The sequence below is a fragment of the Myotis daubentonii genome, chromosome 11, assembly GCF_963259705.1.
Source record: "Myotis daubentonii chromosome 11, mMyoDau2.1, whole genome shotgun sequence".
Lineage (NCBI taxonomy): Eukaryota > Metazoa > Chordata > Mammalia > Chiroptera > Vespertilionidae > Myotis > Myotis daubentonii.
This window is the reverse complement of record NC_081850.1, coordinates 57,061,619-57,087,684: the sequence shown is the minus strand read 5'-3', so window position 1 is coordinate 57,087,684 and position 26,066 is coordinate 57,061,619. Positions and strand designations below refer to the sequence as shown.

At 40.4% G+C, this 26,066-nt stretch overlaps 1 protein-coding gene across 2 annotated transcripts in view; it reads left to right on the top strand.

The window, feature by feature from the left end:
- Positions 1-10,776: 10,776 nt before the first annotated feature.
- The window catches only part of TEX10 (testis expressed 10), a 37,929-nt gene continuing 22,639 nt past the window's right edge, over positions 10,777-26,066 (top strand). The window contains exons 1-8 of one of the 2 annotated variants that reach the window (XM_059657488.1): positions 10,777-10,967; positions 14,744-14,932; positions 16,649-17,361; positions 17,745-17,988; positions 20,764-20,876; positions 21,613-21,851; positions 22,588-22,723; positions 24,674-24,849. In XM_059657488.1, coding sequence (XP_059513471.1) covers positions 14,753-14,932; positions 16,649-17,361; positions 17,745-17,988; positions 20,764-20,876; positions 21,613-21,851; positions 22,588-22,723; positions 24,674-24,849 — 1,801 coding nt within the window. In that variant the 5' untranslated portion in view covers positions 10,777-10,967; positions 14,744-14,752. The remainder of the gene's footprint in view (positions 10,968-14,743; positions 14,933-16,648; positions 17,362-17,744; positions 17,989-20,763; positions 20,877-21,612; positions 21,852-22,587; positions 22,724-24,673; positions 24,850-26,066) is intronic. The other variant, XM_059657489.1, reaches the window with a different exon arrangement.

Sequence of the window (26,066 nt, the reverse complement as noted above, 5' to 3'; positions counted from 1 at the left end):
ATGTGCTTTTCCTCATCAGGTTGTTTTGTGTGCCATCCAAAATATAGTGATGTAGCACTTCTTTAGAAAGCATCCCTCTATTATAGTTTCTGGGATTTTCCATCAAGCCCCTGACACCCATTCTTAAGTTCTGATGCACATGTAAGGTCAGTTGTAAGAGGTGTGCGCATTAAAAATGTAAAAAATAGCATGCTTAAAATTGATGAAATATGTGTTATGCAGCAAGATCTCTTCCATTCATTAAAAAAATAAACATTTTTTGTGCCAAGCACTATAGATTGGCTCCCAGAGTTATTCCCAATCCTTTCTTCTTTTTAACTTCTAACAGCTTTATTGAGATACAATTTACAGACCATGCAATCCATCCATTGTAAGTATCCAGTCTGATGAATTTTAGTAACTTTATACTGCTGTCCAACTATCACCACAATCCAGCTTAAAAAATGCTTTCCATGCCCTGGGGGTGGAGGGGGGGTTTCAAGGGAAGGGCCAGGAAGTGGGTAGGGTCTGGTTGGGACTGCAGAGTGGTTTTTGGCTTGTGGAATGGTGGGGACCAGTTTCTGTGTTGAAGGAATGGCATAAAGCATCAGTTCCAAATATTTCCTTCCACTTCGTCATACCAGAGTATAATTAGTATCTACAATATGCAGGTTCCCACCAGGCAAGAGAGTTGCATTCCTTGGGTCTCCCATCTATAGGTGTAGAAGGAACAAACATTGCAATGTGCTTTGATGAGGACAAAAATAGCAAGTACTTGAGTAGGAGTCAGGGAGAGGATGGGAGGTGGGGAAGGGGAATTACAGAATGAGATGGTATAGGTCAGTGTCCAAATATGCAAATGCCGGGGAAATGGCATTCAGGGTAGCTTTTAAGCAATGTCCAGTGAGTCCACAAATCTTTATTTGGAATTTTTAAATTCTTTTTTTAATTTTTATTGTTGGCACTATTACATATGTTCCCATTTTCCTCCCCTTTGCCCACTTCCACCAAGCCCCGCCCCCCTTCCCTCTGGCCTCACCACATTGTTGTCTGTGTCTAGGGAGCTAATCTCTTCATCTTCTTGCTCTTTTATTCTTAATTTACATGATTTCTTCTGTTTTCCTAAGATATTTTCTCTTTTACTAATTATTTTAATCAATTTTCTTTATCCTGATATATGTTTTAAAATTTGTTTAATTTCATTCACTGATACCTTTCTGGTCACAGTTTTTTCTTTTTATTGTGTTCATCTGCTTTAGTACTAGATTACTGGCTTATATAAAGGGATATAGCTTAGGAACAGTCAGAGGGAGGAGATGCACAGGGCAAGGTAAGGGGAAAAGGGTGGTGAGCTCCCATGCTCTCTGAGCAAGCTGCACTCCCTGAATCCCCACATGTTCTCCATCGGGAAAGCTTCCACAAATCTTAGCTTCCCTTCACTGTGCTCATCGGCATTCTGTACTAAACCCATCAGCTCTTAAGAGTGTTCTGTACTTGCCAGTTTGGTTGTCAGTGATCTCCATTAGACTGCAGGCTCTTTGAGAGCAGAGATTGGGTCTTGCCCATAACTAAATGCTCAGCTCTAAGCCAGTTCCTGGCAAAGAGTAATGCCCACCTCCATAAAAATATGATGAGTGACCATATCCTTTGAGCACAGGGTTGTGTGATGTATAAAGATGACTGAGATTCCAGTCCTACCTTTTTGGAGTTGACATTTTAGTGAGAGTGGAAGACAGATGTTCCATAATAAGAAATTGAGGGAAGGAGCATGCAATAACCAGGGAATGGGCCCATAAAAGACCATTCATTCTCCTACGAGTCCTGAGGAATATCTCTGTGGTCACAAAGTTATTAGGCCTAAAGATCTACAGGCAGTGTAAGGACGTGGAGGACTCTGCCTCAGGGAGCCCGTCATCTAAAAAAGCCCAAGATTGGACTATGCCTAATTAACTAAAGACTCTATTCAGGTGATTGCTTATTGCACCAAGGCGGGGGAGGGGGCAAAGGGGACAGCCCAGAGGAACCTGGAATGCTGTCAACAAGAGGGAGGAAGGCAGCATTTTTGTAAGTTGTAGTTCCCACTGAAGGTTCCCAGGATGGAAAAGGGAAGTGGGGATCGCTCCAGGATTAGCTGCTGTTTCTGAGGCAGGATCAGAAGTGGGATAAACCAGGGGTTGGGTGCTGTCTGTTGACAGGTTGTCCTGGTCAGTCGTGGAGAGGACACTAACATGAAAGGGTGGGACCAAACAATGGAAAAGAACAAGAAACATTCTAGAAGATGAGCCTGCAGATCGAAGTTCAAAATACAAATGGGAGGTGCACTCCTCAGGAAATGGATGATAGAGTAAAAAAAAAAAAATGTTTAAAATTCTCAAAGGAGTGAAGGAAGAACATCTGTAAAAGAGAACGGAATAATAAAACACTACCACTGGGAAGGAGGGAAGGAAAACCACAGTGAAATAGGAATCTCAATACACAAGGTGAAATCTGGAATGAACACTGTTAAGAAAAAACACTTGGGAAATTCTGTTGAATTCATCCAGAGCACCCACAGAGAAAAAAAGATTGTTTTTAAAAGGTGAAGAAGCAGTAAAACAACAACAACAACAACAAAACAGGGAGGATAGTTTGAGACATTCCAACATATATTTAATAGTGGGTGAATGGTCACACGTGTTATGTGAATTATATCTCAATAGAGCTTTTAAAACTATATCTAGATCTAGGTATGTGGGAGATCCAGGAGAGAAGAGAGGGACTATTGGTGAAGTGTGACTGATCATTTTCTAGACCTGAATAAAGTCTTAAGTTGTCAGAGATAAGGCCTAAATACACTCTAGAGAATCTGTAAAACTATAAGGAATAAGAAAAACTGCAATACAGTATGATAAATACCACTTTCCTCAATACCACTTTCCTCTCCACAGATCATCCCTATTAACAGTTGGTTTATGGGTAGACATCTGTTGCCGGGAGCCGGTCCATCCTTGCTGTTTCAAAGGACCTGGCATATATGGCATACTGTTCTTAAAATGTTTGCTCACCTTCTTGGCACTATGTGTTTTAACCAAGGTCTCCTCTCTGAGAAAGGTTGTTTCCCCAGGTAGGGATTTTCCCCTGAAGTTAGGGAGGGAATAAAACCCCTCAACTAAGTGCCAGGCGGGTAATTAATCACTTTAACTACAAACAATCATGCTTAAGCTACATAATCTTTACTCCCTGGAATGGAGATAAGAAACACCCTAACCTTTGTAATAGAGATTGATAGGATTGAATCAACTGGTATAAATATAGATGTAACAAGACAGCAAGACACAGAACTTAGAAGAGAGCCAAGAAGACAGAACCTACACAGAACCTACAGACAGAAGAACTTCGCTGGAGAGAACATGGCAAAAGATCCTGGACTGAACCTGACTATAGAACATGGCAAGAGAACCTGACTAGAACCTGGTGACTGAACCTGGCTGAACAAGACAATAAACAGCAGAACCTCTCGGGAGATCCTAACCAGAACTTGGCTTCCTTCTTTGCCGACTCCGTCCACACCTTTGGGGACCCCTGGACCTGCTGGGGTTGGACCCCTAAGTAAGCCCCATTCTTGGGATGGATAGGACTCCACCGTAGGAAGAAGGTGGATAGTCTTCGCTGACTCCGTCCTCACCTTTGGGGACCCCTTGACCTGCTGGGGTTGGACCCCAGCAATCTGTATTTATATTTATATCTTTACACAAAAAGATAGTTCAGTATGTGTGTGTTTTGGCTTGGTTTTTAATTAATAAAAGGGATCTTACAAGACATTTGCTGTACAACTTTCTCCTAATTTTCATTCCGTTTTCAGTGTAGAGCTCAGGTAAGCGAAAACACAAATGCTTTCATCTATCTGCACGGATACAAAGAATACATTTTTGAGTTGATAAGCACACACCTTCACATACCCACAAGTATTTGCACATTTATATTTATATCAGTTACAATCTAAAACCAGAAAAAATATTTCAAACTCATGTTTATCTTTTTCTGCACCACTTACTTATTCTTTTGTATTAAATATAATTACATATTTGTTTACATTACGTGATTACATATGTAATTACTAGAGATTAATAAATTACAAATTAAGAAAACCACCTGTCTGTAGCAAATGGTTCGCAGATATTTCTTATTTATACAACAGCTACGTTCTTTGTGAAACAGTAGGTCAGATGTTTGGAGCTGAGAGACCTAAGGATATGATCACTCTGCTCTAACATGACAGCTCTTCTTCAGTTCTCCTTCCTCCTTTGGAATTACCTCCATTACCCGGATGGGAAATGACACCTCAGCATCCAGAGCTTTGTAACAGGAAGTTCAGGAAAAGCAAAGGGCACAAGTGCCAAATTTATAAGATCATCTGTTCAGGCCAATTCTTTCTATTTATACACAATTAACTGAATTACATAAAAGATATATAAAATATGGTCACAATATACATATTATAGCTTTTTCTCCATTTATATAAGCTATATGTGGAGAAGCAGTGTGTAATGAGTGAAGCAGTCTACCAGGTAAAATTCCCTGCACCACAATTTGAAAGTTGTGTGACCTTGGAAAAATTATTTCATATTTCTGTATTTCAGTTGTGTCATCTATAAAACTTGGGTAATATTAGTACTTATTTCATCAGGTCATCGTGAGGATGAAATGCATATATATATTTATATATAGAAGGCTAACTGACTGTCTGACCAGCCGACCGGCCAGTAGGTATGGCGTGCACTGACCACCAGGGGGCAGACGCTCAATGCAGGAGCTGCCAAGCTGCAGTGACTTGGCAGCGTGATTCTTCGGTGACGCACCCCGGAACCAGAGAGGAGGGAGCCCGATTCCTCACAGAGCAGCGCGATTCCACCTTTGGCCCTGGATATGTTGTTGCTGGGGCACTGTTGTCCCTGAATCTGGTTTACTGCGCACTTGCGTTTGCGTTCTACACCTTGTACTATAGCAATTTTGCAGAGTGTCCTCTCGCACTCCGGGACCCGTGGGGAGATGTTGGAGAGCTAGTTTCTGCCAAATCCCTGCAGGCCAGGCCAAGGGACCCCACCTGCCAGAGGGACCCCACTCACTTCGCAGATGCCCTTCGAGTCCCAGTGCCACCTCAGGTGCAGCCAGCTGGGAAGGGACTGTGGGAGGTTGGCTCCAGGTCATGTCTAGCCCGTCTTGCCCAGTCCCGCCCCACTGGCCACTTTCTAATTAATTTCCTTTCAATGTGCACAAATCCGTGCACTTGGCCACAAGGAGATATATATATATATATATATAGCTAATTAGACCAGACGTCCTTCTGGACGAAGCCGGGGCTGCGAGGGAAGCCCGGGTCCAGGGTGCCAGAGGGAAGCCAGTGCTGGCAGCTGGGAAGCTGGGGAAAGGAAGGCCTACTCTTCTTTTTTTTTTTTAAAAAAAATATATTTTATTGATTTTTTATAGAGAGAAAGGGAGAGGGATAGAGTTAGAAACATCGATGAGAGAGAAACATCCATCAGCTGCCTCCTGCATACCTCCTACTGGGGATGTGCCTGCAACCAAGGTACATGCCTTTGACCGGAATCGAACTTGGGACCTTTCAGTCCACAGGCCGACGCTCTATCCACTGAGCCAAACCAGTTAGGGCAGGAAGGCCTACTCTTGCACGAATTTTGTGCATCGGGCCTCTAGTATATATATATATATATATATATATATATATATATATATATATATATATATATATATATCTTATTAATTACAGGTCAGTGCTACATGTAATTAAATTTTTTTGAAACTTTGACATAATTTCACACTTTTTTTTTTAATTTTTTTTAAGACTCATGCAATACTTTGTCTCCTTTTTCCTCCATTGACCTCTCCCCAGCCGCCCCCATGCCCCAGCACATACCTTCACCCCCCTACTGTCTGTGTCCATTGGTTATGCTCATACGCATGCATACAAGTCCTTTGGTTGACCTCTTACCCCCTCACTCCCCCCCCCGCCCCCACTTTCCCTCATAGGTTGGACAGTCTGTTTGATGCTTCTATGACTCTTCTTCTATTTTTGTTCATCAGTTTATGTTCATTATATTCCACAAATGAGTGAGATCATGTGATATTTATCTTTCTCTGACTGGCTTATTTCTGATCTACAGAACCATGAGATAATAAATGGGTATTGTTTTAAACCACTACATTTGTGGTCATTTGTAACAGCAGCAACATAAAAATATTACAGGCGTCTTGTTCTTCTTTAAATTGGGCCTGAGCACTGCCAAAGCACTTTGCATAATGGATGATAGGTACTACCCTCAAACATCTAGTTTTATGCAATACCCACATTAGATGTTAAATACACTCTTCAAAAATGAAAATAATGTTTCACTGATGAATCTTTTGGTGGCTAGGAGCAGAAAGCCATTCGAGCAATTCCAATTAAAGGGAGTTTGTTGTAAGAATAGAGGAGGAAATCTCATGGACCACAGGCATAGATAAAGAACCTAGCCATTCCACGGAGGAAGGGGGATCTGAGAGCATTCCTGGAAAAGTTCCCTCACACCTTCAGGTAAGAGCAGAGTGCGAATAAACATAAACATGGGTAATGTCAACAAATTAGCTAAAATTAAATGCTTCATTTCCCCCCACACTGCACATGCATGGCTCATTTGATAAAGTCCTCTAAATCTGGTTATGTATAAGCTATGTAATTCAGGATTTTTAAGACTATTTAGAACAGTGACACTGGAGGGAAACAGAGAAGGAGGGGTGCAGAGTGGTCCTCTGGCTGAAGGTGTTCGTCAAGGACTGAGTGTAATGGTAAGAGAGAAGGAAGAGTCATGTATGATTCCCAAGATTTTGGCTCCTCTGTAAGCACCAGGAGGACAAATACAGAATTTTTATTTTCCTTATTATAGCTACAATGTTCAGCACACAGTAGGTACTCAATAAAAATATTTGTTGTTCAGTGATAGAAACTCACTGCATGTTTCTTTAGCAGGGGAATGGCATGATCAGATTTGGGACTCAGATAATTAGCATGAACAGCAGTGTGGAGCATGAACAAGGCTGAGGGGGCGTGGCCGACTGAGAGCTGTCTATAAAAACCCTCTCTCCTCTTCTTCCTGAGCATACAGCTCTACTACATTTCCCAGCCTTGCTAAAGGTAAGTATGGCCATGGCCATGAAAGTATGCTCTCTGCCCACTACTGGGCTGCCAGCAAGGACATTTTTATTTCCACCCGTTAACTAAAACTTTTCTTTCAAAAATTATTATAGTCATAACCACACTCATTTAACTTCTAGGAAAGAAAAAAAGGACTAGGAATCCAAATCTAGAGACTTTTGGTAAACACAATACCAAAACAAATAGAGAAATTAGTGACAAGGAATGGACCAAGTTGTTGGAGCAATATAATAAAGGACAAAAGAACACAAATCCTAAGTAATAATTTAAAACGGAGAAAGATGTAGAAGGCTCTTAACATTTTTTTGAGTGGGCATTGTTAATATTTTAAAAGATTATTCCCTGCTCCTTCCTTACCCCAAGGAGAAAAAAAACTATGGGCTATTTATAATGCCCCAAATTTAAGAACAACCTAACTGCTCAACAATGGGGGTCCAGTTAAATTGATTACAGTAAAAAAAATAAAGAAAATACATTGATTACAGTAAATTCAAACAAGGAAAGATTATGTAGTCATTTCAAATTATCACGTACATAATACTTATTAAAATGAAAAGGTAAGAGTGACATTAAGTTTTTTTAAATGGTCAATACACAGCGAGTATAATATGCTCCCATTCATTTTTATGAGTATGTAGAAAATAGTCTGGTTGAAATCTCACCAAAATGTAGGAATGGTTATCTATGCTTGTGTGATTGAAGTAATTTTCTTTTCTTCATTTTATTTAGATAGAAAAATTATACTTTTCTAAATTAACATGTACTAATTGAGCAATTAAAATTGAAAACAAGAAGATGCTCATTATTACTAGTCATTAGGGAAATACCAACCAAAACTACAATGAGATGCCATTTCACACTGATAGGATAACTACTATTCAGAAACACACGCAGAAAATAAGTATTGGTGAGGCTGTAGAAAAATTGGAATGGAATGTGAAATGGTATAGCCACTATAAAAACAGTATGGTGGTTCCTCAACAAGTTATAAACAGAATTATTATATGATTCAGGAATTCTACTTTTGGTTAGATACCCAAAATAATTGAAAGCAGGGTCTTAAAGGTGATATTTAGCAGCATTATTCACAATAGCAAAGGTGGAAGCTACACAAGTGTCTATTAATAGATGAATGGTTAAACCAAATGAGATATATACATAGGATGGGATATTATTTAGCTTTAAAATGGAAGGAAATTCTGACACATGCTACAACACAGATGAGCCTTAAAGACATTCTGTTACTTGAAATAAGACAGTCACAAAAAGACAAATATTGTAGGACTCCACTTATGTGAGGTAACTCTAGTAGTCAAATTCATTAAAAACAGAAAGTAGAATGGTGGTTGCCAGGGGTGGGGGGAATGGAGAATGGAATTGTTTAATGGGTATAGAGTTTTAGTTTTGAAAGATTAAATCATTTTCAAGATCAGTTGCCTAACAATGTGAATGTATTTAACACTACTGAATTGAACAATTAAAAATGGTTACAATGGTAAATTTTATGTTATGCTTATTTTACTAAACTTAAAAATATTGTAATTGAAAATAAACATAAATAAAGGAATTCTTTAAAGGAGACTAAGTATATGAGAAAATGGCTCACAATCACCATTTCAGAAAACCTCCCTGGCCAAGCCGGCTCTGTTGTGGTCAGTTTATTATGTGCCCTGTCGAGTTCATTAGTAGAGTTGGAAAAAAGGCTATCTTAACGTACATACTTCTCATGTCTTAAAAAAGAGGCTATAAATTGGCAACCTGCTCATAAGTATTTTGTTTGTTCCACACAGTGTTTTCAGCTAGGACACAAAGGTATTTGCTCACCAATTTTTAAAGATCAAATTTCTTATAAATATTTCTGGATTTCTGTGTGTGTGTGTGTGTGTGTGTGTTTCTTTCTTGAAAATGTGATTGCATTCCCTTATGACAACAGTTGGCTGCTGCTGAGGGCAGGCTGCTCCTTTAGCCAGGTCACCACTACTTCTGTCAGCGACATCACCACCGGGCCCACCTTGCTCTAGGCTGGAGCAGAGTGAAAAAAGAGAGAGTGCTACGAGGAGTGCTCAGAGGCTAAGGGACACGTCAGAATATGGCAGACCTCGAGGCCATCATAGAGACCTGGCTTTTACTGCAAATGACTTGGGGAACTATTGAGGGGTTTTGAGCCAAAGAGTGCTTTGACCTTAGATTTTTAAACCACCACACAGCCATACTGCTGGTATTAGCTTTTATGGGGAAACTATCTAGACTGCAATGGTGGAAGCAGGGAGACCTACTCAGAGGCTTTTACCAGGGAGCATGGGATGGCTTAGATCAGCCAGGAGGTGGTGTCAAGTAGGGGAAGTCAGGACGTGTTTGAAGGTTAAGTCAACAGAATCTCCTGTTGGATTAAATGTGAGATGTGAAAGAAAGAAGCCAAGCCAAAAAAACCCCAAAGGTTTTGGCATGAGTGACTGGAAGGATGGAGTTGCTATTTGAGATGAAGAAGCTGGAGGAAGAGTAGATTTAAGGGGGAAAATCAGGAGTTCCAATTTGGACATGTCAACCTTGAGACATATAGTGATATCCAAAGGAAATGTTGAGTAAGCTGTTAGACATAAGTCTGGAGTTCAGGGGACATGTCTGGATGGCAATAAACCTTTCATTTTCTGATTTAGTCTCATAATTTTTAATACCCTATAATATTGGTGACTCCCAAATGTTTATGTTTACAGTGGATTCAAGCAGAGTATGGATGTATGGCTGTGTTGCCAGGAAAGAGAGAGGTGAGCATCTTGGTCTGCCACTTTATCTCTGATCATATAAATCACATTTTCAAGAAAAAAACACAGAAATCCAGAAATGTTTATAAGAAATCTGATCTTTAAAAATTGGTGAGCAAACGCCTTTGTGTCCAGTGCTTGGATCTCAGGTTACCTCTGAATCCCTACCCAACTTTACTAAGTCGCATATCTATCTGTTAAGCTGTAAAGACAAATTTGAATCAAGGTCTGAAATCCATTCACTGGGGTTCTTTCCTCCACCCCACCTGCCAATCTTTGGCAAGGGTGTCTTTCAAAGACCCAGTCTCCTTGTTTCCTCATCCCCTTCCTAAGCATTTTAATCTCTCCCTTGCTTTTTCTCTGGGCCCACTTAATTGCAGTAGCAGGAATCCTGGTGCTGAGAACTGGAAGTATTAGGGAAAATCCTCCACTAAGACTCCAGCCACTAGGTGTATTTTGCCTTCGGTCAAGCAATTCTTAATTGTTCCATCCAGTTTCTGTCCCCAGGGATTCTAGGGCCCTTGCAGGTCCAATGAAACTTTTCTCCATTCAATTCAACTTATATTCTTCTCTGAATGTGCCTTTAGGTCTGAAGAACCGTGGTCTGGAGTAGGGAGAAAGGCAGCCGTCAACCAGCCGTAACCTGGGCGACACCCCCACGCAGGTCCGAGAAGTTCAGGGCCGGACCCAGCACCCAGCTCCGAGCTCGGGTCCAGCGCTCTCCATCCTCCGCTCCCGGAGCGCAGGGGCTTCCGGCGCCCGCCCCCTCCCCCCGGGGGCGGGGCCTGCCGCGGCCCCTCCCGCCTCCCTGGCTGCGCGCGGCTGCGGGTCGCGGTCACGTGAGCGCGGCGCGGCGGGGGAGGGGCCCTGATTTCCGGGCGGCGGAAGGAGACGCGGCCGCGTGAGGACTCGGGGATTTGAAAACACGCTCCGGGAGCGAGCGGCTGCGGCCAGCGGCGCACGCCGTCCCTCCGAGGGCTTCTGCTCGGACGCCCTTCCTCGCTGCCTCTGCGCCCCGGGCCCCGCCGGACTCTCAGGTGAGTGGCCGGCGCCCATCGGGCCAGGCCCTCCCGGGGCGCGGGACGGCGCGCGGGGCCCTCGCCCCCCTGTCCGCGGCCCAGGCGAGCAGGGCCGGCTGCGGCCGGTCTGCGCCCCTGCGGAGCTCGCCCCGGGTGCCGAGCCGGGCGGTGCGGAGGCGGCTGCCTGCGGGCGTTGGAAGCGCCTCCAGTGACTGGGCGGGTTCGCGCGGTTTGGGTCCGGGAGACTTTCGGGCGGGTGTGCGTGAATCGGGCCCCTCCTCCCGGCTCCGGTCCCGACGGCGGTGCACAGGAGGAGAAGACACGATCGTGGCTCCAGACCCGGGGGGGCTTTCACTTCTGGGGTGCGGGACTGGAGACTTGGGGCGGCGATGAGCTGTCGCCGCCTCCTCGCCGCCCAGGTGTGGAGGGGACCCGGGCCACCGGTTCTGTCGGGCGGCCCGTGTGGGGCATTGGCTCTAAGGGAAGTGCGGGGTCTCCGATTGGACCCCTCAGCAGAGTTTGGGGGGAGCGCATGAGCGTAAACGGGGTTGGAGAGGACGTTTTCAGAGACCGAGTGCGTGCAGGGTGCTTTCTCCTTCATACTTTGGGGGGGAAGCATTTGGAAGTTAGGGAGGGAAATGAGGTGGCAGACCAATTGGCCGGAATGCGGCTCGGTGGGGACCCCGCTTTTGTTGCCGTTGGAATGTAGGAGGTTCAGCTTCGGGGCTCCCCTTCGTCGGCGCTCCCGGGAGGGAGGGAGTGTTCAGCCCCGGAGCGGGAGCGCCTGCCTCCGTTCGGTCCCCGCTGATGTGAACGTGGCGTAGTCAGGCCGCCTGATTTGCGGTGCTATGGAAATTTTCATCTCAAGTGAGAATAAGAGAAATTGAACTTGAAGAGTTCCTACTATGAGAATGTTCTCCGTGTACCATGAAAAGAATCTCAGCAGCCTTAAAAAAAGTCAGGGAAGGGCGTTCAGCCCTCTTAATTTTTCCTAACCGAGGGAAAACACAAGTGTTACAGCTACGAAATGAGGGGTAATATGGCATAAACTGGACTGCAGGCTGTTGGATATCCATTAGGTATTTAGTGTCTGAAATGGCACAGAGGATTGGAGGGTTAGTTAATTCATTCGAATTTTCTGAATGTCTTGTGCCGTTTATTTTTTATCTCTGATACTAGTTAATAAATTGTAGGGAGCACTCGCAAAGCGTACTTGCTTAATTAAAGAAAAACGTTTTCTTTGGTATTAATAGAGGCCACGTAAGTATTAGGGACTTTTTTTTTAAAGTTTGACCCATTTTGGTATTTTTTTAGACTAGAACGGTGTGGGTGGGATGAAAACTTGGGGATGGGATAAGTGAAAAAAGGTGAGCCCTTTTCCTACTCAGTTTTCCAATTTTCACCTTCATTCTAATATATATGTATATATAATATTAAGCTGGTTATGCAGAACTGTCTTATGTATGAATCCCTCTTCAACTTTTTTAAAAAATATTTTTATCGATTTCAGAGAGAAAGGGAGATGGAGAGAGAGAGAGAAATATTAATGATGAGAGAGCATCACTGACCGGCTGCCTCCTGCACGCCCCACACTGGGGATCGAGCCTGCAGCCTGGGTGTGTGCCCTGACCAGGAGTGAACCGTGACCTCCTGGTTCATAGGCCCACACTCAGCCACGCCGGCCAGGCCCTCTTCAAGTTCTTAGTGAAGGACTAACAAACCTTTCTGAGCCATATCTTTAAAATGGGTTTAGTTCCACCTTCCCTTATATGGTTTTGTGAGAAATGAATGCTAATGTATGTAATGCATCTAATAGTGTGTTTGGTACTAGTCCAGATACTTTAAGAAATTATACATATTTGTGCTTATAGCTTATATGTTTACCAGTGTTCCAGGCACAGTTCTGAGTGTTTTACAAATAATGAACTCATTTCCTCCTCATTCATCCTACCTCATAACAACTGTATGATGAAATATGTATTATTGGTATCCCTATATTGTAGATAAAAACTGAGGCACAGTGGTTAACTACAGCCAGAAAGTGGTCGCCTTAGTAGGAACCTAATCACTCTGTCTCTAGAATCTGCCCTTAACCTATATAGCCAAATCCTAGCCCATAGCTTATAGGCAAGTGGCTTCTGGATTCCTGGAACTTGAGCTGCTGGACTTGCACCAGCCATTTTATTACTCTCCCAGTAATGCAAACCTTCATTTTACTCAATTTTTTTGGACTCATCTGTAGCATTAACTTAAAAAATATAGCCAGGCATAGGATAATTTATGATAGAACAGAAGATATTTTATTTATTTCAGAGGTACAGTTCCAGTGGGGTATACAATGGGAGGTAGAATTCATTATTTTTGTAGTGTGTGGAAAAGACTTCAAGAAGGGCTGAGCTGGTTCTAGGTGCAGGAGACATTTTTTAGACAGAAGTTAGCTTATAGGGAGAGAAAGCTGGAGAGAAGGTGGGAAGGAGGTGCTGTGTCCAGCGAAGGAGTTCACAGTAAAGGGAGTACAGAAACCCCTGAAAGCTCCTGAGCCTTGGTCACATGTGTTTAGAAATGGATTAGGGAGTAGACACGAGGCAGGGGTGGGCAAACTTTTTTGACTCGAGGGCCACAATGGGTCCTTAAACTGGACCGGAGGGCCGGAACAAAAGCATGGATGGAGTGTTTGTGTGAACTAATATAAATTCAAAGTAAACATCATTACATAAAAGGGTACGGTCTTTTTTTGTTTTTGTTTTTTGTTTTATTCATTTCAAACGGGCCAGATCCGGCCTGCGGGCCATAGTTTGCCCACGGCTGCTAGAGACAAGCAAGAAAACCTGTGGGAAAACTCTTGAACAGTCTAGGTTAGAGATAAAGAGTGGAAGAAGTGCGGGGGTGGGGGTGGGGGTGGGGTGGGGTGGGGGGAATGGGGGTAGGAAGCACAGATGAAAGATTTTGTGTGTAAGTGGTAAGGTTTGGATATAAGTTGAAAGAATGTGGTGAAGAGGGGGAAGTCAGCATGACATGGTCATGTCTGATTTATTATAATAGTGGCCCAATTGGGCTTGTTCCTTATCCCTCTGTTATTTATTTCCTTTTAAACTGTTTTTCATTCTGTTTTTTGGATACTATTTTCTGATTATGTCTAGTATGAACTTTCCCCCGGGTTCAAAATGCTGATATCTTCATTTTTTTGCCTGTATCAGGCTTTTCCCCTACTCCTGATCTATACCATTTTCTTTGCTCATGAAATGCTCATTAACTCTCCTTGCTGCATACCTGTATCTTAGCCATTTTTCAAGGACCCAGTTTAGGTTCATGAAACTTTTCCCATTACAGGCTTCATTAAATAATAACTTTTGTTTCCAAACTTGGCTTTGTTTTGCTAAGATTCAGAGTAGATACAAGATATCTTAGGAACTCTGTGCTGCTTTCCAGCCCGCTCTCTCATCCCTCACCCTCCACATCCCCATAGAAAATTTGAAAAAGTTTCCATTTAGCACATTGCTTTACAGAAGGTTCTATGGCTAAAAAAAACCTTGACAAATCAGGGGCAAGCTGGTTGCCTTATTGTTAATGGCTTCTCTTTACAGGTCTCCTGGCTAAATTAAAAATTTTTTTATTGCTACTTCATAAAGGTATTTTCCATTTAATATTTTGATCCTTTGGTATACTCACTGTTGGCCTTGATTCTTGATTATCTTTGGTATAATTGATAATGTAAATGTTGAAAAATACCTTTGTTCTTTCATAGTTTATTTTGTCTTTATCCATCATTTTTTAATTAATTCTTTTCATTATAGCACTCAAGAATGACCAAAAAAAGAAAACGTCAAGATGATTTTCAAAAAGTAAAACTAAAAGTTGGTAAAAAGAAGCCCAAGTTAGAAAATGCTACTGTTACAAACTTTAAAACGAAGACTATACATCTGCCTGAGCAACTCAAAGAGGATGGAATACTTCCAACAAACAATAGAAAACTTAACATAAAGGTAAATCATAAATATTATTTTCATAAAATTAGATTTTTTTTGAAATCACCTAGAAAGTTATGTTTTTGTGAGAAGTTGTTTTAACTCTTAGGGCTTATTGATGGCTGAAGTTTGGAGTTCATCTGTTACCCTGGTCTGATATTGCCACTGCAGTTTTCTCACCTCCCCCAGAAAGACTTGCTCAACTAAATCCGCAGTGATCAATTTCTCCCTTGTATACTTAGTTAATGATTTAATATGTCATCTGGAAATACCTTGTGTTTTTTTCTTGATATGTCAAGTTTTTGATCTTTCAGTTTTCAAGCGGTTTTATTGTCCAAGCTATTTTTTATAGCACATTGAGATAAGCTTCTGTCTTGCTCATTTTTTGAATGCTTATAACACAGCTTATAGGTTCATAATAAATGTGTGAAGTTAATTGAAGTTTGAGCAATAGTTTTACTTAAAAATTTAATAGCTTTATTGAAATGTAATTTATATATAATAAATTTCACCCATTTACAATGACAATTCAGTGTTGTTGTTTTTTTATATGTATATATATATTTTTTTATTGATTTCAGAGAGGAAGGGAGAGGGAGAGAGAGATGGAAACATCAGTGAAGAGAGAGAACCATTGATCAGCTGCCTCCTGCATGCCCCCCACTGGAGATTGAGCCCGCAATCTGGGCATGAGCCTTTGATTGGAATCGAACTCGGGACCCTTCGGTCCACAGGCTGGCACTCTATCCACTGAGCCAAACCAGCCAGGATGACAATTCAGTGGTTTTAAAAATATTACAATTATGCTCTCAATGATAATCTAATTTTAAAACATTTTTTATCACTTCAGAAAGAAATGCTATACATACTCTTATAAAGTCATTCCTGTTACTTCCCTCTAGCCCTAGGCAGCCACCTATCCACTTTCTATTTGTATAGATTTGCTTCTTCTGGGCATTTTAAAGAAAAGGAATCATACAATACCAGGTCTTTTGTAATTGGTCTTTTAATTAGCATATTTATGAGATTCATTCTTATTATAGCATATCAGAGCAGTACTTAATTCTTTTGTGTTGTCAAATAATATTCCAGTGCATGGTTATAGTACATTTTCCTAACGTTGGTAGACATTTGATTGTTCCCACTTTTTGACTGTTATGAATAATGCTTTTATGAATATTTGTGAACAAGTCTTTGAGATGATATGTGTTTTCTAGTTTTGCTTTTAAGCTCCAAAGGTTAAATAATATCAAAAAGGTATTCAAAGTCATGTTTTTTTCACAGATTATGTAAATTATTCCACAGAGAAAATTGTCAGATGCTATAATATGAATAAAATACATATACACCCTGAAAAACCACTTAAAATAGAAAGGGCCTGTTAAATTAATAGTATGAGAATGCACCCAGCGTAAGTTCAGTACATAGTAGGTCTTTAAATGGTGGTGATGATAGTGTGCCTAAGTCTGCATGCAGGTTATTTTCAAAAAGAAAATTCTAACCAAAAATTATGTAATATTTTTATTAGGCTAGAACTAGTTTAAAGATAAAACTGTGTTTCTGATCTTAATAGAAGCTAAGTGTTATTTAGAAATACTTACTGAAGCAGTTTCCCCAAGAAGTGTCAGTTTATCAGTATAGTTTTAGATAGCATGTTTATTTGAAAATAATATAATGCATATATATGTGTGTGTGTGTATACCTAAAACCTGTGTTTTTTTATTTTTTTTATAGGATTTGCTATCACAGATGCATCACTATAATGCTGGGGTTAAACAAAGTGCTCTTCTTGGACTTAAAGACCTTTTATCTCAATACCCATTTATAATTGATGCACACCTTTCAAACATATTAAGTGAAGTTACTGCTGTGTTTACAGATAAAGATGCTAATGTACGATTAGCAGCAGTTCAACTTCTTCAATTCCTGGCCCCCAAAATACGAGCTGAACAAATTTCTCCATTTTTTCCTTTGGTAAGTGCCCATCTCTCTAGTGCCATGACTCACATTACTGAAGGAATTCAGGAGGACTCTCTAAAAGTTTTGGACATTCTGCTGGAAGAGTACCCAGCTCTAATTACTGGCCGTAGCAGTATATTGCTTAAGAATTTTGTAGAACTTATTTCTCATCAGCAGCTGTCCAAAGGATTGGTAAATAGAGACAGATCCCAGTCCTGGATACTTTCTGTAAACCCTAATCGGAGACTCACTTCTCAGCAGTGGAGGCTGAAAGTCTTAGTGAGACTCAGTAAATTCCTTCAGGCCTTGGCAGATGGATCCAGTAGGTTGAGAGAAAGTGAAGGACTTCAGGAACAAAAAGAAAATCCCCAGGCCACTAGCAACTCCATTTTTATCAACTGGAAGGAACATGCCAACGACCAGCAACACATCCAGGTTTATGAAAATGGGGGTTCACAGCCAAATGTCAGTTCACAGTTCAGGCTACGGTAAGGATTTCAGTTATGTCCACACTCAGTTTTCCTATATTGAATTATAACTGCTGACAATTGATGACTAATGGTGGGAAGACACGCAGTTGTCTTTCATAGTTTTCATAATAGTTATTCATGATTTGGTTTTATTTACTCATGGGAGGCGTCATTTGAAAGTATTAATTTATTCATTTTTAGCAAAGCCTAATGAGAAGTAAAGCTTGGTAGCCTCTTGGCTTTGTCATCTTAGAATTTTTTTTTTCTTACTAGTCTTGATCAATCTAATTGATCAATATCATGGTTCTTTATTTTACTGGTACTTTATATTTAAGATTTACATTAAGCAAGGAATAATTTTTAATCATTAAATATTTTTCATTCTTATCCTTCTTTATTAGGAACCTGATTGGAGGACTAGGCAGTGTGGATGAAGGCTTGTCATCTACTGAAAACTTGAAAGGATTTATTGAGATAATAATTCCATTGCTGATCGAGTGCTGGATTGAAGCTGTTCCTCCACAGCTAGCTACTTCGGTTGGAAATGGTTTAGAACGAGAACCACTGCAGGTTATGCAGCAAGTTCTTAATATTATTTCCCTTCTGTGGAAACTTTCTAAGCAACATGATGAAAACCACAAATTGGTGAGAACTAACGGGTTCTTTGTTTTCTTAGTAATACCTTTTATCATAAATGGGCAGATTAGATACTAGCATATTACCACTGATTGGTTATGTATTTTCTTTTCTTTTTAAATCCTTGCCTGAGGATATGTTTATTGATTTTAGAGAGGAGGGGGAGGGAGAGAGAGAAAGAGAAAAACATCGGATGCCTAACATACGCACCCTGATAGGGAACTGAACCTGAAACTTTTTGGTGTATGGGGTTGGTGATGCTCCAACCAACCGAGCCACCTGGCAAGGGGAATTACACATTTTCCAAAAAATTTTTAGGGTTTAATTGTAATCTCTTTTCTTACTTTTGCTCCAAACAACAACTTTGTGAGAGCGTTACCTGAATATTAAATTTTTTTTAAGTGAAATGCATAAGTTTTAGTATACTTATTTTCATTAGGTATAATTCACAGTGGGGTTGCAATTTATTGCTTATGGCAGATTGATTATGTAGGAACCTTCTAGTACCTGGTGGCCACTTCTAGGGATAAAAATATTGCTGATGAAGTAGTCTTTTCTGGTTTGTGCCACATTGCCAAGTTAGTTTAGTAGAAATGGATCACACTAAAGATCTTATAACTGTCCCTGAGTTATTTTTGTGCTACTTATGTTTTAGAGAAGAAGCTACACATGAACTTGCTGAGTGTATACTATTTTATCTTGATAAAGGATGTAAGGTCAGAAAACATCTCTAAACGTTACCTTTATTGTAGGTAGGCTGTACTTGCAGGTGTAGTGTGAGTGAAATTAACCTAAGTGAATTCCAAGTCTGAGAGTCAGTATTATAATTACACACTATAGAAATTTTGTTGTGTCTTAATTTTGTATTTTAATGCTTGCTACTTTTTGTCTCTAGGTCTCATTGCTATTGTCTTTTTCCCACAAGGGTTAGAATTTGCGAAGAACAATCAGGTGTAGTAATTTATCAGAGATTTATTGAGTATCTATAAATGTGGCTGTTTAAATTAGTTAAAATTCAGGCCCTCAGTCACACTGCCTATATTTTAAGTGTTCAGTAGTTACATGTGGCTAGTGGCTACTATTTTGGGCAACACATAAGGAATAGTTCCATCATTGCAGAAAGGTCTGTTGAACAGCACTGCTCTACAGTGAGCTAGGTGCTAGTCTAGGCTCTGGGAGTACAGAGATAAACATGACTGACAAAGTGCTTGCCTCCACAGTACTTACCTTCTGGTTGGGTTGATAGATGGTAAACAAATATATAATGGCAGTACTAGGAAAAGAAAGTAAAGCAGGGGAGCGAATATGTGCTGGAACAGAGGGGGGGGCGGGGAGGCTGTTTAAAATAGGGAGTCAGGAAGTGCCACTGAATGAAGTGAAGGAGCAAGTCTGGTGAAGACCTGTGGGAAGAACCTCTAAGCATATGGAACAGCAAGGGCAAAGGCCTGAAGTGAGAACAGGTTGATGAGGAATGGCAGGAAGGGCTGTGTGCGTAAGGTACTGGGAGAATGGTAGAAGATGCGGGAGAAATAGTGGCAGTGGCCAGATCACGTGAGACCATGCGGTCCTGAGGGTGGTGAAAAGACATTGGAGGGTTTTGAGTAAGGCAGTGACACAGTCTGAATTTTTATGTTTTATAAGGTCGCCCTGGCTGCTTTGTGGAGAACTAACATGTGGGGCAACAGGAAAAGCGGGGAGAGCAGTTAGGAGGCTATTGTAAACTAGGTGGGAGATAAAGTGGCTTGGAGTAGAATGTATCTAGTGGTTGAAATGATGAGAAGCAGCTAGGTTCTGGTAAAGCCAGCAGAATGAAAAGAGCAAGGATGATGCGTAGCCAAATGATAGTGTGGCCGCCGGGGAACGGGCGAAGAGTTCAGTTTATTCATGTTAAATTTAAGATGCCTATTAGAAGTCCAAGAGGAGATGTTGAGACTACACTTATAGGTCAGGAAAAAGAGAAGAATCTAGTGAAGGACACTAAGGAGCTATATGGTGACCAGCTATTTTAGCACCTCAAGTCCCACATCCCAAGAAACCCCTCAGTCTGGCAAAATGGAATGGTTGGTCCTCTGGGTAGGAGGGAAAAAGTGTTGTAACCTGGAATAAGACAGTGTTTCAGGTAGGAGAGAATGAATGGTACATTCACAAATACTGCTGAAGAATTGGTGTTGACTACCTTTAATGGGAAATAAGAAATTGATGGGAAGCAGTGTTATGTTATAAATAAAACACTAGGTAGAAGACTTGTGTATTTTATAAATATTGCATTAGTGGTTCAAGTTCAGGGTTTTCTTCAATCTTTATTCTTTCTCTTCTCCTCTTAAACAGTAGATAAAATTCAAGTAAAAATAATTATTAAGCACCTAAAGATCTGTGGGTGAAAACTGGATGCTCTAACAGTTTATTCTGATTTTGAAATTTATTTACATATATCATGAACAGAAGCTGTATTTTTAAAAAATACGTTTGTATTGATTTCAGAGAGGAAGAGAGAGAGAAACATCAAAGACGAGAGAATCATTGATTAGCTGCCTCCTGCAAGCCCCCTACTAGAGATTGAACCCACAAGCTGGGCATGGTGCCCTGACCAGGAATCAAACCATAACCTCCTGGTTTATAGGTCGATACTCAACACTGAGCCACACCAGCTGGGCCAGAAGGTGTATTTTAATGGTTAATTTATAGTTGAATATTGACAGGTTGTCAAATTTCTGTTTACAGTTTTATTGGTTATTTATAATTACTGTTTTTAGTAGGTTTTCTAATCTTTGCTCATTTTAATAGGAGTCTTGGCTTCGAAAGAATTATCTTACAGATTTCAAACACCATTTTATGAGTCATTTTCCGTATGCCTTAAAAGAAATGACCAAGCACAGAAAGAAAGAAACAAATAAAAGGTATTGTGATTCTTTACCACTGTGCAGACTTGATCAGTTGCTTCACCTGAAATGATGAGAAAATAATTAGCCTTAAACTTGAACTTTCTACACTGTGAGGTGTTTATATCTAAACTAGAGGCCCGGTGCACGGGTAGGGTCCCTAGGCCTGGCCAGCAATCAGGGCTATGGGGGTGGTGGCCGTCCTTCGTTCTGCACCGCCCCCTGGTGGTCAGCGCATGTCATAGCAAGCGATCAAACTCCTGGTCGAACTCCTCAGGGGGCACTTTGCATATTAGCCATGTGTGTGTGTGTGTGTGTGTGAGAGAGAGAGAGAGAGAGAAATAAAAAGTAGTAGTTCAGCTGATCTTGAATAAGTCACTTTAAGTCTATGAACTTCAAGTTTTTTATTTTTTAAATCTGTAAAGTGAATGTTTTGTGCTATCCGGGGTCAAATAGAAAATGATATAAATATGAATTTAATAAAATTTGCTGAGGTGGATGCTTTATTTGGGGGAGACACTATGTAATTATCTCTAAGCAAGAGTATTTTAAAGGTCATGTAGTTCTCTCATTTATACATGAGGAAACTGGTAATGAAACTAATATTAATACGTTATCAGTAATAGTAGCCTGAAGAAAGAGTGATATTGGAAAAAAATAGTTTTCTTTGACTCATTGATAGATTATTCAAGGATTGTAAGTGAAGTGTAGGCATGGTAGACACCAAACTTAATTGATGTGTCTTTGTTTTTAGCATCAAGCATTGCACGATTCTCTCCAATAATGTAGACCATCTCTTACTGAATTTAACACTATCTGATATCATGGTCTCTCTGGCAAATGCCTCAACTTTGCAGAAGGATTCCTATTGGATAGAAATGATAAGAAAGTTTGTGACAGAGACCCTTGAAGATGGCTCTAGGCTAAATAGTAAGCAGCTGAACAGGCTGCTTGGGGTATCCTGGAGGTTAATGCAGATACAGCCAAACAGAGGTAGGTGATGCTGCTTTTTCTTTATGTGAGAGGAGCTTTTATGCATGCTATTTGAATTGGTAACGTTTAAACATTCCATGTAGTCAAGTTAATTACATTCAAGCTGTAAAAGGTAGCTGGCATCATTATAAAGGATTATCCACTTAAACACTGAAATTGTTTATGGCCCAGGGCAGCCCTTTCTTAATGGATAGGTCCCTTCCTGAAGCAGATTGATACTATTTCTAATAGATTACAGAATTGGTGTAAAAGGAGATAGATATTAGTAAGAGGAAATGCCATTGAGCCTAATGCAGAAATATTCTCTTCTGATGTAGTTGGATTAGAATTTGAGAGCTTTTTCCTTTTTTTCTTATAGAATGAATCCTGCCTTTCTCTATATTTCTTCTAGCTTGAAGTTACATCACTTTGTCAGTTTTTAGTGTGACTTACTAATTTTCTCATTCAAAAAGCTTTCCCATTTGGTTTTCATCTTAGTCACCTTTCTAATATCCTGCTTTTGTTATCTCTACTTAGGTTTGTTTCCCTTAGGAAAGTTTATACTGTAATTTCTGGTAGGTTTGACTTTTATATTAGGCCATTGCTATAGGACTTCAATGATAGTCATCAGTTTGTGGCTAAGATCTGCTTTGTTATAGGAATAAAGAAAACTATCCTCTGTGCTTTTAAAGGAATTTGGGGGCTGATGACCAGATATTTTTGATTCATAAGTAGTTGTTGTTTTCTATGTTTTTAGAGGCTACAGAGTCTCTCATCAAGGCAGTTTATACATTGTATCAACAGAGAGGCCTTATCCTTCCAGTTCGCACTTTGTTACTGAAGTTTTTCAGTAAAATCTATCAAAAGGAAGAACTGAGATCTTACAGATTCAGGTAAAGTTTCATTTACTTTGCCTTTCTTTTTTACACTGAGTTATTTTGTAGTTTATTTAAATAAGATGATAGGGTGATTAAATTCTAGATGGTTATGTTTAAGAAATGATATATAATTTTATGAAGAAGCATATAGAATAGTGCCAGTAATCTTTATACACATAACTGAGCAGATAAAAGCCTCTTTGAGTATGTCTGCTTATAACTAAAGGATAGTTGGAACAACCTACAGCAGCCTCAGCCTTTCTTTGCTTCTCATAAAAATTATGGAGATTGAGCCCTGGTCAGCATGGCTCAGTTGGTTGAGCATCAACCTATGAACCAGGAGGTCATAGTTCGATTACCCGGTCAGGGTACATGCCCGGGTTGTGGGCTCGATCCCCAGTGTGGGACGTGCAGGAGGCAGCCAATCAATGATTCTCTCTCATCATTGATGTTTCTATCTCCCTCTCTCTCTCTGAAATCAATAAAAATGTAAAAAGAAAAGAATGAGGGCAATAGAGATGAGTTTCTGGCTTAGTTTGGTGCTATCAGTTGAGACAGACAATAGAAGAGTGGAACTAAGGAATTAATTTCGTGATATGGTGAATTTGATGTTTATTTGGGACAGCCTGGAAGAGATGTTGGCTGGAAGGTAGAGATTTGGGATACCTAGTTAAGTGTAGGGAGTTGTTAGAATATATTTGAGTCTTTACTATAAGCCAAACACTTTCCATAATTTTTCTGAATAATTCTTTTTTTTCTTTTTTTAAAAATATATTTTATTGATTTTTTACAGAGAGGAAGGGAGAGAGATAGAGAGTTAGAAACATCGATGAGAGAGAAACATCGATCAGCTGCCTCCTGCACATCTCCTACTGGGGATATGCCCGCAACCCAGGTACATGCCCTTGACCGGAATCGAACCTGGGATCTTTCAGTCCGCAGGCCGACGCTCTATCCACTTAGCCAAACCGGTTTTGGCCTGAATAATTCTTATAGTACTACTATGATGGGTAGATTCTATTCCTCTCATTTTACAGAAGGAAACAAGCTTAGGTTAAATAAATGGGTGGTTGTCAGTCAACTAATGGGTAATAGAGGTAGCTGAGATTTTAAATTCAGGTCTGTGATATCAGAAGTCATGCTTAAATCACTAAGTTTTTTGGAGTCAGCAAAAGTGATTGCTGTTACCTGATTAATGGAGACATTAGAGCAGCAGTTCTCAACCTGTGGGTCGTGACCCCTTTGGCAGTCGAAACACCCTTTCACGGGGGTCGCCTAAGACCATCCTGCATATCAGATATTTACACTAGGATTCATAACAGTAGCAACATTACAGTTACGAAGTAGCAATGAAAATAATTTTATGGTTGGGTCACATCATGAGGAACTGTATTTAAAGGGCCAGAAGGTTGAGAACCACTGCATTAGAGCTTTAGCAAGTATACTAAAGAACTGAAATAACACAAGTTCAAAGCCATTTAGTGCAGGGGCACCCTACATTGCATCATTAAGTTAATATAGTGCAATAATTAACACTACTTAGGATAAATAGTTACATGTTAATGTTTTTCTTGATTTCAGAGAGAGGAAGGGAGAGGGTGAGAGGGATAGAAGCATCAAAAGAGAGAGAATCATTGATCGTCTCTCTCGTGCATGCCCCCCTACTGAAGATTGAGCCCACAACCCAAGCATGAGCCCAGACCAGGAATCAAACCAATGGCCTCTTGGTTCATGGGTCGATAATTTAGTGCTCCAAACCTAGTGGGTAAAACCTAGAAAATGCTGCCACTAAGTAAATGATGCTGGTGATCTCATAGGCTCTCAAATGTTTAAATGAGTGAATGTATTATTGTAGATAACTTGTCACTTTATGGTGTATTTAAATTGAAATTTTTTTTTGGTTTAAATTTATGTTCCTTTTCTTTCAAATTATACTTTATTTTGTTCTTCCTTGGCCTTTCTTAGATATCGTAGTAAAGTGTTATCCCGTTGGCTGGCTGGTTTACCATTGCAGCTTGCTCATCTTGGCTCCCGAAACCCTGAACTCTCAACACAGCTTATTGATATCATCCAGACTGCTGCAGCACGAGCAAATAAAGAGTTACTAAAAAGTTTACAAGCTACGGCTCTCCGAATCTATGGTAAGAGTTTGCTTAACTGTATAGGTGATCATTGGTACATCGTGATTTAGAAAAGAAGTTTCTAAGGGAAGCTCTTTAGGTTTGCCTTTCCTTTAAATTATTGTAGGTTACTTGTGCCAAGATTAAATTAGCCAAACAAAATCAACCATCACATAGTAAATTAATTTTCCTTTTTAAAAAAATATATATATTTCTTTATTGATTTCAGAGAGGAAGAGAGAAGGAGAGAGAGAAACATCAATGATGAGAGAGAATCATTGATGGGCTGCCTCCCGCAACACCCCCACTGGGGATAGAGCCGCAACCCAGGCATGTGCCCTTGGCCAGAATCGAACCCGGGACCCTTCAGTCCGCAGGCTGACGCTCTATCCACTGAGCCAAGCCGGCTAGGGCAATTTTTAACACTAAGTATTCTTTATTAGAATAGTTTTAGAAGGTTAATGGTTATAGGTGCTTCTTGCATTCTTAAATTGTTTTAAACCACCTGCTGTTCACAAATTTAAAACTGTCAAGTATTTTAAATTCCTTTGAAGCTTTGGTGGGAAATCTCTTATTTAATCATAATGGATATCTTGTATGACTTCATATGTTAATACGCCTTATTGATCCCTAGAATATCAATTAAAAGCATTCTGGGATACACACACACACACACACACACACACACACACACACATATATAATTTACATTTGTTCTTGAGATGTAATTCACATACCATAAAATTTGCCATTTTATAATGTACGGTTCAGAAATTTTTTTTTTTTAAATATATTTTTATTGATTTTTTACAGAGAGGAAGGGAGAGAGAGAGTCAGAAACATCGATGAGAGAGAAACATCAATCAGCCGCTGCCGGGAGCCGGTCCATCCTTGCTGTTTCAAGGGACCTGGCATATATGGCATACGGTTCTTAATATGTTTGCTCACCTTCTTGGCGCTGTGTTTTAACCAAGGTCACCTCTCCGAGAAAGGTTGAATCCCCAGGTAGGGATTTTCCCCTGAAGTTAGGGAGGGAATAAAACCCCTCAACTAAGTGCCAGGCAGGTAATTAATCACTTTAACTACGAACAATCATGCTTAAGCTACATAATCTTTACTCCCTGGAATGGAGATAAGAAACGCCCTAACCTTTGTAATAGAGATTGATAGGATTGAATCAACTGGTATAAATACAGATGTAACTAGACAGCAAGACACAGAACTTAGAACACAGAATT